The sequence below is a fragment of the Coregonus lavaretus genome (genome assembly GCF_964263955.1).
Source record: "Coregonus lavaretus genome assembly, chromosome: 26".
NCBI lineage: Eukaryota > Metazoa > Chordata > Actinopteri > Salmoniformes > Salmonidae > Coregonus > Coregonus lavaretus.
This window is the reverse complement of record NC_140013.1, coordinates 31,824,454-31,838,805: the sequence shown is the minus strand read 5'-3', so window position 1 is coordinate 31,838,805 and position 14,352 is coordinate 31,824,454. Positions and strand designations below refer to the sequence as shown.

The window sequence follows — 14,352 nt, the reverse complement described above, 5'->3', positions numbered from 1 at the left end:
GTGTTAGGTGGATTAGCAAAATCTCGATTTTTAGAGATGAGTTCCACTTCAAGAAAGATCGGTTGAGGGACGAACGTCTTCTAGGAGTGATGCTATCTGACGTGAGACAACAATCATGGCCTGAGCCCTATACCTCAGTGGCTGAGTGCCCTAATGTTCTGAAACATTGTGACGCTCCTGCTGACCAGTTTGATTGGATTTGACGGTTGACCTAATCCGACAGGTGTCCCCAAAGCATGACTTTCTGCATGACTTCACGCTCCGGTAGGCTATGTGGTCTATATTCTCCGTGGTACAAAGACCCGAGCAATGACAAACCTACATGTAGGCTATGTGTAATACGGTATATACCCGACATTTTATTATGACAGTAGCCTACTGTCTGAAACATTTCTCTGCTTTCTTCATCAAATTCCACTCAGTTCGCTCTGACCGGGAGTAACCTTTCATTTCCATCACAGACCGGCCCCCAGCACGCGCCACCTCAACGAGTCCAATCAAAAGCCAGGGAATGCCTCCTGTGCAATAATACCATGACGACGCGCCTGTCACTTCCGAGCTGCGAGCTGCGACCAATATCAGCAGACAGACGATAAGGGAAATCAATTGCAATTCGTGCAATTGGATACCGAATTCATGAAATAAAAGAACGCATTCCCTTTCGTCGCTGATACACCAGGTGTTTTATTCAAGGTAAGTGTCTTGATAAATTATTATTTCTCGGTGATGCGCACTCAACGGCAGCCGGCGATGTCCAGATGTGCATGATGCTGTGCATCCAGCCAGTCGCTGCGCGCCATACAGGGCAGAGCAGAGGATGGAAGACTGAGCGTCCCGGTCACCTAGAATAAATTATCTGTAGGCTACATAATATCTATTCCAGATAGGCGATAATGGCTTTTTGACAACCTGTATCTGCTCTGCTCAACCAGTTTTACTCTCTTTTTAAATTATCGCTGTCATCCCTGTGACTTGCTGGCTGAGTGTACAAATGGCACACTTTGCAGATAAGATTTCTCAGCAGTGAGCCCATTGACTGTTCAGATGATCAATAATACGTTTCACGTTGGTTTTAATGAATAATTCCATAAATAATTACTTGCTGATGTGCCTTTTTTTTTGTTATCTGACAGAATAGACAGAATAACTTATTTTTCGTAATGGGATTTTTTGTTGTTGTTGCCTATCTTCACCATTGCCTTTGTATGGACACCATACTCAACATTTTGGTTGACAAAGTCTGAACTGTACCTTTGACAAATGTTTTGCATAATGTTACCAGAAGACTGTCCTGTCTCGTAGCTCGCTCTAGTTGTGAATATCTTGTCCACTGTTAGACTTGTTTGTACTGCTGTAGTCATTTACTTGGCCCGTGGCAACTGCAATCAAATCAGGGTGGTCTATTGGAGAAAGCCTGTACTTATACACAGAGCATCTATTGTCTGCCAGGGATGGTCCGATGGGATATGTGCACACAGACACACAGTTTTACACCCTCCTCTCTTATGCCATGTTTCTGTCTGCAGGAGCTTTCCTCTGTGGCTTTAGCATTCTTCTGTGGAGTGTTCTTCTTATGTAATAGGTTTCAGAGGGTAGGTCAAAAGCCTATATCATTCATCGGAGGGTATGGTTATAACTTTTGGTTGAACCAAAAGTTTGAGGTCTATCAGCTTGGCAGCATGGCATACATAGGCTAAATGTCATGGCCTGTTACCCCAGCATCCAGGCTAATGTATCCTAAACTCAGTAGTTAGGGAGATGGATGGGAGAGAAAGGAAGATATAATAGAAAACCTTTAGTTTTAGATTAGGCTAGTTGTTTCGGTAGTTGTCTGGTATGTTTACTGTCTGGTTGCTTGCTTCTGCTACCACTCAACCCCTAAGAAGAAAAGCTGTAGTCTGAGCCACATAATCCATTCGATTGTGTGTTGTGTTATCACATTCAGTGAAATTATGCTTACTCAAATCTTTTCAAGTAGGATTACGCCATTATTTGGAGAAGTCTGTGCACACACAGGCTCATATGCAGGCACACACACACACACACAGTCTTGCACAGCTAATCTTGTGGGGACATACAATTCAGTCCCATTCAAAATCCTATTTTCCCTTACCCCTAACCCTAACCTGTACCCTTACCCTAACCTTAACCCTAACCCTAACCTTAATCCAAAAACCTAACCTTAACCCTAACCCTAAAACTAACCATATCTCCTAACCCTAACCCTAAACCTAATTCTAACCCTAACACTAATTCTAATCTTAACCCTAAACCCCCTAGAAATAGCATTTGACCTTGTGGGGACCAACAAAATGTCCCCAGTTGGACACATTTTTCTTAGTTTACTTCCAGTGGCTGTCCTAGCTGTGGCACAGTGTCGTGGGCTGGGCTGTTGACACAATGGTGACGTTGAGCTTTCTCCAGGTGGCCTGCCTGCGCGGACGAGAGGAGAGGGTGGCGTGGTCGCACAAAAGGCCCCATTCACAATCAGCCTGTCTGCCTGCCCACCAACCACAGGAGTAGGGATGGCAAAATCTTACTCAATTAATCCACTGTGTTATGGTCCTACGCCATTTCCAAAGCTCCTGCCCTGTTGCACAAAGCTCAATTATTGAGCAATTGTTTCCCCCCCCCCCTGATTCATTCTTGATGTTCTTTTGATTGTTCTATTGATTGAAGCTTTATAATGGACGTAAGGCCAGTCACCACACCGTAATAGGGTATTTTTTCCTCTCTTAATCATATCACAATCAACTTTTACCAGTTGAATGTGGACAGAAATATAATATTTTTGTGTATATCCCCCCCCCCACAGAAATATCGTATGAAAATATTAATTAGGTAATTAGGTGATATCTCATTAAATATTTGCATATCACACAAATCAATTTTTCTGGACACAGGTCAAAGTCACCCTAAATATTTTGGTTTCATTTTGTTAAGACACTCCAGGACAGGACTTACACATAATAACCGATTGTGAATAAATATTTACAAAAATCTTTCTATCTGTAAAACACTAAAGAAAGGTATGTAAAATGCATTTTTGGCGCATTTTTCAGAAGAAAACGTAATATAGAATATCAATTTGACAACCTATCAACAATTGGGCAATGGGGCAGCAGGTAGCCAGGTAGCCTGGCAGGTAGGAGCGTTGGGCCAGTAACCCAAAAGGTTGCTGGATCGAATCCCCGAACTGACGAGGCAAAAAATGGTCGTTCTGCACCTGAGCAAGGCAGTTAACCCACTGTTCCATGGTCGCTGATGTCGATTAAGGCAGCCCCCCGCACCTCTCTGATTCAGTGGGGTTGGGTTAAATACGGAAGACAACTGTACAACTGACTAGGTATCCCCTTTTCCCAAATCAGGTGAGAGTAATAGAAATTCCCTATATAATAAGTCTGGAGAATACGTCTAAGGATAACCACACAAAATGTGGTGAATTCTGAAGCAGGTAAAGACAAGGACACTGAATTTAGACTACCAAATGACAAACACCTATTTAGACAACATTTTCTATGAAATGGGCTTTTAAATGGTGTGATTCAATGTTGTGAGCTTTGACATTATGGATGTATGTCCATTTAAAAGTGGTTACAATTCATTAGTGAGCGTTGTGCCAGTAACCGAAAGGTCGCTGGTTCTAATCCCCGAGCCGACTAGGTGAAAAATCTGTCGATGTGCCCTTGAGCAAGGCACTTAACCCTAATTGCTCCTGTAAGTCGCTCTGGATAAGAGCGTCTGCTAAATGACTAAAATGTAAATGTAATGACATTTTGATAAACTAATGAAAATATAAATTTCATCAACTTTTTGACAGTTTTACTTTTTGGAAAATACTAATATTAATGGACCAAAATACCTAAAAATCTCAAAATGTATAAGTACATACAAAAGTGTCATTTTAGCCTGTGGTGCCTGCTCCTATCGCAAGTGTGAATTCCAAAACAGGGCTCGTCACCTGCAGCCTCGCCCGTCTGGTGGAGAGAGGGGGAGGGAGAGAGAGGTTTAACTTGTTAGTCAGGTTTCCCTAGCAGAGATGGATATCCAGTCAGAATGTGTCAGTGAGCTGTGAGCAGTGGATAGAGGAAATGTGTCACATCTAGGCCTACTGTTAACACGCTTTAAGTGGCTATTGCACTTTTGACTGTTGAGATGTGCTGGACCATGGTCCAGTGGTAACACTCCCGACTCCATACGCCTCCCTGTCGGAGACTAGGGTTCAATCCCTGTGTGCTCCCTTCAGACTGTGTCTCCTCCTCACCTAGGCTACCTCCCACTTTCTTATCTGTCAATAAAGCATAAAAAAATACAGAAGGAGAGTCACTCTCCTTCAAAAAAGAAAGAGAGAGATGAACCCCAGGTCTCCTCATGGCCTCCTTCACCAGGTCTCCTCATGGCCTCCTTCACCAGGTCTCCTCATGGCCTCCTTCACCAAGTCTCCTCATGGCCTCCTTTACCATGGTCTCCTCATTGCCTCCTTCACCAGGTCTCCTCATGGCCTCCTTCACCAGGTCTCCTCGTGGCCTCCTTCACCAGGTTTCCTTATGACCTCCATCTTTGCCCCTTATCTCACCTCGCCTCCTTTATTTGCTTTGTTCTGAGTCTTAGTGCCCTGCGCACCTGGCACAGCTCACACATGGGTCAAGTCACGGTGTTGACACAGCCTCCTCTCCTCCTCATACAACACTACCTTTGTACTCTCACCTTTCACCTGTACATTCAGTCTCACTTGTGTTTTAATACCAGACAGCCCCTCCCACTGCGGTTAGCTCATTCTCCTGTGTGATGTTATAAGTCATTACCCAGTCTCAGATAGAAAAGGCATCAGTCACTCAGTGTATCCAACCACTGGAACAGTCACACAGAAGTTAATCATCCATTTCATTGCTAGCTAGTCAAATATCCCAGCAATATTTGAAGAATGGTCACAGTTATGAGTTGGAACGCCACGGTGCAAACAGTTCAAGTTTTATCAGTCGTGTTTAGTTTATTCTTCCCTCCCAATACGTAGAGTCATCGGTTTAGCCGATCTAATTGGGATAGTTTGTTCACTTTAGCCTAACAATTCTTCACGTCAGCCGCAGTGCTTTTGACCTTGGGTTCCAGCGGCAGCCCAGATTACTCCAACAAACCCATTAGACTACTCCAACAAACCCCAACACTATTTCAACAAACTCCAAGAAACCCAAAGACTACTCCACCAACTCCAAGATTACTCCAACAAACTCCAACAAACCCAAAGACTACCCCAACAAACCCCAACAAACCCAGACTACTCCAACAAACTCCAAGAAACCCAAAGACTACTCCACCAACTCCAAGATTACTCCAACAAACTCCAAGAAACCCAAAGACTACCCCAACAAACCCCAACAAACCCAGACTACTCCAACAAACTCCAAGAAACCCAAAGACTACTCCAACAAACTCCAAGAAAACAAAAGAGTACTTCAACAACCTCCAAAGAAACCCAAAGACTACTCCAACAAACTCCAAGAAAACAAAAGAGTACTTCAACAACCTCCAAAGAAACCCAAAGACTACCCCAACAAACCCCAACAAACCCAAAGGCTACTCCAATAAACTCCAAGAAACCAAAGACTACCCCAACAAACCCCAAGACTACCCCAACAAACCCCAAGATTACTCCAAATAAACTCAAAGACTACTTCAACAACCTCCAAAGAAACCCAAAGACTACTCCAACAACCTCCAAGAAACCCCAAGACTACTCCAAGAAACCCAAAGACTACTCCAACAACCTCCAAAGAAACCCAAAGACCATGCCAACAACCTCCAAAGAAACCCCAAGATTACTCCAAGAAACCCAGATTGTGTGTGTTTCCACACGTGTCCATGGAGAAGGAAAAGGAAACAGAGAGCCAGCGGGCGGTCACTAACCTCAGCAGTGTATCGGTCCAGTATAGTGACTGTGAGTGACCTCTGACACTGCTAGGTGTGCTGGGTAATTGTACACCAGGCCAGCACAGAGGGAGGATGATGATGCTGAGAGTTGCTTGCAGAGCTCTACTGTCAGAGCTCTACTGGTTTATTCATGAGTCGTTTGGGAGCATGTTGGAGAGGGGATAGCGTGTGTGTGTGTGTGTGATGGAAGGATGGGGGAAGGATGTCGTGCTGCTGGAGAGGAATTGAAGATGAGCTGCTTTCTCATATGAATAATGAACGACTGCTGCTAAAATAGCCTGCTGTGGTCTAAGCCTAATTCAGTGGAAGTGTTGTGTGTGCGCATGTTTTGTTGTTTGTTAGTATTTCTCAGTTGAAACTCATGTCAGAAGGACAGAGAGTTACAGAGTGAGCTTGAGCAGCAGGACAATGCTATGGATCAGTGGCTAGGGAAATGAACTAGAAAATGGGCTGCGGGGACAGACATGGCACAGCATTAGCACCCAACCATACAGGATAGCATATCATCGCTACCATTTGTAGTTCATTGTCTTTAGCTCTCTGGGGGAACCATCAGAGATGGCCATGGAGAAGGAGGAGGAGCATGGTTTCCAGTACCATGGACAGCTACCCAACACTACTATCCTCAGGAGTTGGAGGTTGCTATCATCATTCCTGTTAACACACACACACACACACACACACACACACACATAACATATTTCACACACTTAATCCTCACATAAGTCACACACACAGAATCCCTTTCAGTGAAAATTTCACACACATTTGTTTTCAATCTGGGATACAGTAGTAGAGCACCTTTCACCCAGTTGAGGATTTGTGTTGAAATCCATTCTGAGTCAGCGTGACTCAGTCAGCCTCCTTTTTTCTTTCTTCCTCATCCCCCTCTCCTTGCCCTCTCGCTCTCTCGCTCTGTGTCTCCCTCTCTTTTTCTGTCTCTGTCTGTCTCTCTCTCTCTCTGTCTCTCTCTCTTTCTCTCTCTCTCTCTCTTTTTCTGTCTGTCTCTCTCTCTCTGTCTCTCCCGCTCTCTCTTTCTCTGTCTCTCTGTCTCTCGCTCTCTATCACTCACTCTCTCTATCACTCAGACTCTCTCTCAATTCAATTCAAGGGGCTTTATTGGCATGGGAAACATACAGTGCATTCAGAAAATATTCAGACCCCTTTACTTTTTCCACATTTTGTTATGTTACAGCCTTATTCTAAAAATGATCAAATATATACATTACTTTAGCAATCTACACACAATACGCCATAATGACAAAGTGAAAATAGGTTTTTAGAATTTTTGCAAATTTACATAAGTATTCAGACCCTTTGCTATGAGACTAGAAATTGAGCTCAGGTTCATCCTGTTTCCATTTATCATCCCTGAGATGTTTCTACAACTTGATTGGAGTCCACCTGTGGTAAATTCAATTGATTGGACAAGATTTGGAAAGGCACACACCTGTATATATAAGGTCCCACAGTTGACAGTGCATGTTAGAGCAAAAACCAAGCCATGAGGACGACGGAATTGTCCGTAGAGCTCCGAGACAGGATTGTGTCAAGGCACAGATCTGGGGAAGGGTACCAAAATATTTATGCAGCATTGAAGGTCCCCAAGAACACAGTGGCCTCCATCATTCTTAAATGGAAGAAGTTTGGAATGACCAAGACTCTTCCTAGAGCTGGCCGCCCAGCCAAACTGAGCAATCGGGGGAGAAGGAATGCACTATGCATTCAGGCAGGTAGCGTTCTCCTGGCATCTGCCAAACCCAGATTAGTCCGTCGGACTGCCAGATGGTGAAGTGTGATTCATCACTCCAGAGAACGCGTTTCCACTGCTCCAGAGTCCAATGGTGGCAAGCTTTGCACCACTCCAGCCGACGCTTGGCATTGCGCATGGTGATCTTAGGCTTGTGTGCAGCTGCTCGGCCATGGAAACCCATTTCATGAAGCTCCTGACGAACAGTTCTTGTGCTGACGTTGCTTCCAGAGGCAGTTTGGAACTCGGTAGTGAGTGTTGTAACCGAGGACAGACAATTTTTACGTACAACGTGCTTTAGCACTCAGAGATCCCGTCCTGTGAGCTTGTGTGGACTACCACGTCGCAGCGGAGCCGTTGTTGCTCATAGACGTTTCCACTTCATGATAACAGCACTTACAGTTGATCGGAGCAGCTCTAATAGGGCAGAAATTTGACGAACTGACTTGTCACTGATCTGTTCAGTAAGGCCATTCTACTGCCAATGTTTGTCTATGGAGATTGCATGGCGGTGTGCTCAATGTTATTTACCTGTCAGCTACAGGTGTGGCTGAAATAGCCAAATCCACTCATTTGAAGGGGTGTCCACATACTTTTGTATATATAGTGTAGCTCTATCTCCCTCCTCTTTCTCAGCCTGTCATAGTTAATCTGCTGTCTGTCTGTACGTGTCTATGCCTTGATGGTTAGTGATAGAGAGAGCATGCTGTACAGTGCTTTGTGGGAGATGGTGTTAGATAGGGAGCTCTGAGCTACAGCATTCTGACTGGCTGCAGGGGACAGTGAGTGAGTAAGTAAGGAGCACTCAGGCAGAGATGTAGCCTACAGTACATGACTGGGTGTCTTATTATGTAGGCCAAGCCATCAGGCTGTACAATACCATTGGTGGGTGCTTGAGGATCCACCAACAGAAACATTAGAAGAATCCATTAAAACCTATTATCGTAGTGTGGGGTCTGGTGACTGTTCGGTTAAAAAGCTCAGATGCTGTCAGATGAATTGTAGCTAAAGCACTGATGTTAGTATACATGTATAACATAAAATGGACATATTATAAATAGCATATTCTCATACTTTGTTTGAATGTTGTTGTTTTTTGTCGTCCCTTGACTAGGAGTAAGGTGTTGCTGCCATTGTCATCAGATAAACACACAAGGGCAGAAGAAGAAGGACCAGGAAATGAATACCTTGCCCGAGTCAGTGGCAGCAGGTTTACGACCCCTCATTCCCTCTCCAACCATTCACACCTCAGGGTTAGAGGAGCTGTCCCAGTGATAAACTACCCGCTCAGAGCATAAACCCTGGGACCCTTCCTTAGGGTTAGAGGAGCTGTCCCAGTGATAAAGTACCCGCTCAGAGCATAAACCCTGGGACCCTTCCTTAGGGTTAGAGGAGCTGTCCCAGTGATAAACTACCCGCTCAGAGCATAAACCCTGGGACCCTTCCTTAGGGTTAGAGGAGCTGTCCCAGTGATAAAGTACCCGCTCAGAGCATAAACCCTGGGACCCTTCCTTAGGGTTAGAGGAGCTGTCCCAGTGATAAACTACCCGCTCAGAGCATAAACCCTGGGACCCTTCCCTGGGTTCTAAAGTGAAATAACACCCGGTCAGGATGAAACTGAAAGAGGATCTGAACCCGATGCTGCTGCTGCTCTTCCAGGTGACGGTGTGGCTGTACTCTATCCTAGCCTTCCTCCCCTCCTACCTCTTCAGCTCTGTGTCAGAATCAGACGCAGGCCTCGGCTCAGAACAGGAGAGGGCTCAGAGACTCAAGGCCCATTCTGTGACGGGTCGCCCCGCGGGGCCTTACAGGGCTATGGGCACCACCAAGAGGCTGGTGTCGTCCCTGCACCCCGGGGTGGACACACTGGATAAGGTGTTTGAGGACGCATCCAGAAGGTTCCCTGACAGAGACTGCCTGGGCACCAGAGAGGTGGTCATGGAGGAGGATGAGCGACAGAGCAACGGAAAGGTCTTCAAGAAGGTGAGGACAGGAAGTGTGATTTGAGGACTTTCTGTTGGGCAAGAAACTCAGGTGTGTTTTGTGTTTGCAGTGAAAACACAAGACCTTGTTCTGCCAAGTCAGTCTAGCCAAAACAGGAGAGAACAGCCACTCATACAAAACACACCTCTCTTGCTCAACAGAAAGGCCTCACGTCACCTCACACATCTCACCAACACACAACACACAGGCCAATCTAAACTTTGCTAAAATAAAACACTTGCTGTGTGTGTGACTTGCAACACTTTTAATTACACCCCAATCATCAGCCTAATCTCACTAGTCTAATCACAGGGCAGTTGAAACTCATGTTGCTGCAGTAAAATAATGGAGTGTGTTTTGCCATCTGTTGACTGCCTGAACAATGAGACCTACAGCGTTAAATGTTCTGATTGTTTGACCGACACTGTGTGAATGTGCGTCAGTCTGTGTGCAGTACCAGTGTTATTCCAGTAGAGGACAGCGTATCACCACTGTTCATGAGTGTTGTGATTCAAAATTCATTAGCAAAAGAAAAATCCTACTGTCATATTACTGAGCAGAAAGTGCACAACATCAAGCTGAAGGCTTTACTGCGGATATAACAAACACTGTGAACTGTTCTGCCCTCCAGCCTCTCTCCCTCGCATTCGCTTTCCCTGAAACTCTTTCCCTGTGTCTCTCTACTATTCTCCACCTCTCTGCTTTTCCCCCCTGGTTCTTCTCTCTCTCTCTCTCTCTCTCTCTCTCTCTCTCTCTCTCTCTCTCTCTCTCTCTCTCTCTCTCTCTCTCTCTCTCTCTCTCTCGCTCTCTCTCTCTCTCTCTCAATTCAATTCAATTCAATTTAAGGGCTTTATTGGCATGGGAAACGTATGTTAACATTGCCAAAGCAAGTGAAGTAGATAGTAAACAAAAGTGAAATAAACAATAAATATTAACAGTAAACATTACACTCAGAAGTTCCAAAAGAATAAAGACATTTCAAATGTCATATTATGTATATATTCAGTGTTGTAACAATGTGCAAATAGTTAAAGTACAAATGGGAAAATAAATAAACATAAATATGGGTTGTATTTACAATTTTATTTATTTTATTTATTTAACCTTTATTTAACCAGGAAGGGCTCATTGAGATTTAAAATCTCTTTTTCAAGAGCGTCCTGGCCAAGATAGGCAGCACCAAGTCATTACAAAAAATTACAGACAGACAACATGAAAAACTACAAGTAATCTAGTAAAAAACCATTCATGAATTCACAAGAGTATAACAATATCAAAAACAGCAAATTAAAAACATTGACAGGTCAGGGAATCAGCCTCAAAATCCTTCATCAGAGATTTAAAAACACCAATCGGGACAAGTTCTTCCAGTTTAAAATTATTTTGTAAGGTGTTCCAAGACGATGGCGCAGAGTACATAAAAGACCTTTTACCAAATTCAGTTCGGACATTTGGAACAGTTAGCAGGATAAAGTCCAGTGAACGAAGAGAGTACCCACCACATTTCTGAACAATAAAAATGCCCAAATAAAAAGGTAGTAAACCCAAAATGGCTTTGTAAATAAAAGTATACCAGTGACTGAGCCTACGAGTGACTAGAGAAGGCCAGCCAACCCTGGTATACAAAGTACAGTGGTGCGTAAGGGTTTTGCAGTTTAAAATAAATCTGATAATACCATGATAAAGAGGCAGGAGGTTAGGAAGTGCAGCTCAGTTTCCACCTCATTTTGTGGAGTGTGTGCACATAGCCTGTCTTCTCTTGAGAGCCAGGTCTGCACACTTGTTGTTTGTGTACATGGATTTTATAATGTTGTATGTTTTTCCCCCAACCCCACTTTCCATCAATTTGTATAGCAGACCCTCATGCCAAATTGAGTCAAAAGCTTTTTTGAAATCAACAAAGCATGAGAAGACTTTGCCTTTGTTTTGGTTTGTTTGTTTTTCAATTAGGGTGTGCAGGGTGAATACGTGGTCTGTCGTACGGTAATTTGGGAAAAAGCCAATTTGACATTTGCTCAGTACATTGTTTTCACTGAGGAAATGAACTAGTCTGCTGTTAATGATAATGCAGAGGATTTTCCCAAGGTTGCTGTTGACGCATATCCCACGGTAGTTATTGGGGTAAAATTTGTCCCACTACTGTGGATTGGGGTGATCAGTCCTTGGTTCCAAATATTGGGGAAGATGCCAGAGCTAAGGATGATGATAAAGAGTTTAAGTATAGCTAATTGAAATTTGTGGGCTGTATATTTTATCATTTCATTGAGGATACCATCAACACCACAGGCCTTTTTGGGTTGGAGGGTTTGTATTTTGTCCTGTAGTTCATTCAATGTAATTGGAGAATCCAGTGGGTTCTTGTCGTCTTTAATAGTTGATTCTAAGATTTGCATTTGATCATGTATATTTTTTTGCTGTTTGTTCTCTGTTATAGGGCCAAAAAGATTGGAGAAGTGGTTTACCCATACATCTCGGTTTTGGATAGATAGCTCGTCGTGTTGCTGTTTGTTTAGTGTTTTCCAATTTTCCCAGAAGTGGTTAGAGTCTATGGATTCTTCAATTACATTGAGCTGATTTCTGACATGCTGTTCCTTCTTTTTCCGTAGTGTATTTCTGTATTGTTTTAGTGATTCACCATAGTGAAGGCGTAGGCTCAGGTTTTCTGGGTCTCTATGTTTTTGGATGGATAGGTTTCTCAATTTCTTTCTTAGGTTTTTGCATTCTTCATCAAACCATTTATCACTGTTGTAACTTTTTTTTGGTTTTCTGTTAGATATTTTTAGATTTGACAAGGGAAGCTGAGAGGTCAAATATACTGTTTAGGTTTTCTACTGCCAAGTTTACACCTTCACTATTACAGTGGAACGTTTTGTCCAGGAAGTTGTCTAGAATGGATTGAAAATGTTGTTGCCTATTTGTTTTCTGATAGGTTTTCTCTCTCTCTCTCTCTCTCTCTCTCTCTCTCTCTCTCTCTCTCTCTCTCTCTCTCTCTCTCTCTCTCTCTCTCTCTCTCTCTCTCTCTCTCTCTCTCTCTCTCTCTCTCTCCTCTCTCTCTCTCTCTCTCTCTCTCTTCTCTCTCTCTCTCTCTCTCTCTCTAATATTATGTGTGCTCTCTGTGGACCCCTGTAGGTGATCCTGGGGCAGTACCGCTGGCTGTCCTATGCTGAGACCCACAAGGCAGCAGCCCGCTTTGGCAGTGGTCTTGCAGCGCTGGGCCAGAGGGCCCACAACAACATTGCCATCTTCTGTGAGACCAGGGCTGAGTGGGTCATAGCCGCACAGGCGTGCTTCATGCAAAACTTCCCTTGTGAGTGTCCACACACAGTCTTGCGCAGCTAACCTTGTGGGGACATACAATTCAGTCCCATTCAAAATCCTATTTTCCCTAACCCTAACCTTAACCCAAAACCTAACCCTACCCTAACCTAATCCTAGCTCCTAACCCTAACCCCTAAAACTAACCCTATCTCCTAACCCTAACCCTAATTCAAACCTTAACACTTAACCCCCTAGAAATAGCATTTGACCTTGTGGGGACCAACAAAACAAAATGTCCCCAGTTGGTCAAATGTTTCTTGGTTTACTATTCTTGTGGGGACCTAAAACTTTGGCTATTAAAACGCAGGCTTTTAGGTCTTCTAAGGCTACTTCTCCTTCCTTACTTTCTTTACGACTGGTACTTCTCCAAAAAGTGGTACCCTCTCATCTCTCTCTCTCTCTCTTCTCTCTCTCTCTCTCTCTCTCTCTCTCTCTCTCTCTCTCTCTCTCTCTCTCTCTCTCGCTCTCTCTCTCTCTCTCTCTTCTCTCTCTCGCTTCTCTCTCTCTTCTCTTCTTTCTCTCTCTCTCTCTCTCTCTCTCTCTCTCTCTCTCTCTCTCTCTCTCTTCTCTCTTCTCTCTCTCTCTCTCTCGCTTCTCTCTCTCGCTTCTCTCTCTCTCTCTCTCTCTCGCTTCTCTCTCTCGCTTCTCTCTCTCTCTCTCTCTCTCTCTCTCTCTCTCTCTCTCTCGCTTCTCTCTCTCGCTTCTCTCTCTCTCTCTCTCTCTCTCTCTCTCTCTCTCTCGCTTCTCTCTCTCGCTTCTCTCTCTCTCTCTCTCTCTCTCGCTTCTCTCTCTCTCGCTTCTCTCTCTCTCTTCTCTCTCTCTCTCTCTCTCTCTCTCTCTCTCTCTCTCTCTCTCTCTCTCTCTCTCTCTCTCTCTCTCTCTCTCTGTTTATGCATCAGTTATGGTCCCATGGAGTTTTATAGATTTATAGTTGTGGTGGTGTGTGTGACAAGGGTATACATAACATCTGAAATATTTCCAGCTCAGCTGAGGAAGAAGGTCAGTTTGTCCCTGCTGCTATGCCACTGTTATATAAGTGTCCCAGTTCTCCTCCTTCTTCTTCCTCCTTTCCTCACCCCCCCCTTCCCCCTCTTCTTCATTTGGCCTGAGGGCTATGTGCTCCTTCTCCTGCTTGATGCCAAATCAGATGCTCACATAGACCCTCTGGTCCGTGCTTCTGACGCCATAGCCTCAGCCTTCCTCCTCTCATAGGCTCTCTATTCATCCATCTCTCATTCTTCCTCCTGTGGCTCCACCTTCTTTCTTCCTTGTTCTCTCTGTGTTTGTAATTGTCAAGTTTAGTCTGACTCAACCTGATTGGTTGGCCTTGCTAGGAGTTTGTTTGTGGTTGTTTCTTGGTTCTAATACTCAGA

The 14,352-nt window shown here is 44.2% G+C and overlaps 1 protein-coding gene across 1 annotated transcript; it reads left to right on the top strand.

Moving 5' to 3' along the window:
- The first annotated feature begins 568 nt into the window (after window positions 1-568).
- Window positions 569-13,079, top strand: LOC311101763 (fatty acid CoA ligase Acsl3-like). Its single transcript, XM_084142946.1, has 3 exons — window positions 569-693; window positions 8,793-9,661; window positions 12,791-13,079. Exons 2-3 carry the CDS (start codon window positions 9,290-9,292, stop codon window positions 12,998-13,000), a joined length of 582 nt encoding a protein of 193 aa, XP_083999072.1. The 5' UTR covers window positions 569-693; window positions 8,793-9,289; the 3' UTR covers window positions 13,001-13,079.
- Window positions 13,080-14,352: the final 1,273 nt, after the last annotated feature.

What these genes read in the sequence shown, in the direction of transcription:
- LOC311101763 (XM_084142946.1), top strand. Translation starts at nt 9,290, where the DNA reads ATGAAACTGAAAGAGGATCTGAACCCGATGCTGCTGCTGCTCTTCCAG. An exon ending in ACGGAAAGGTCTTCAAGAAG is followed by an intron (nt 9,662 to 12,790) that starts GTGAGGACAGGA and finishes GGACCCCTGTAG; the next exon opens with GTGATCCTGGGGCAGTACCG.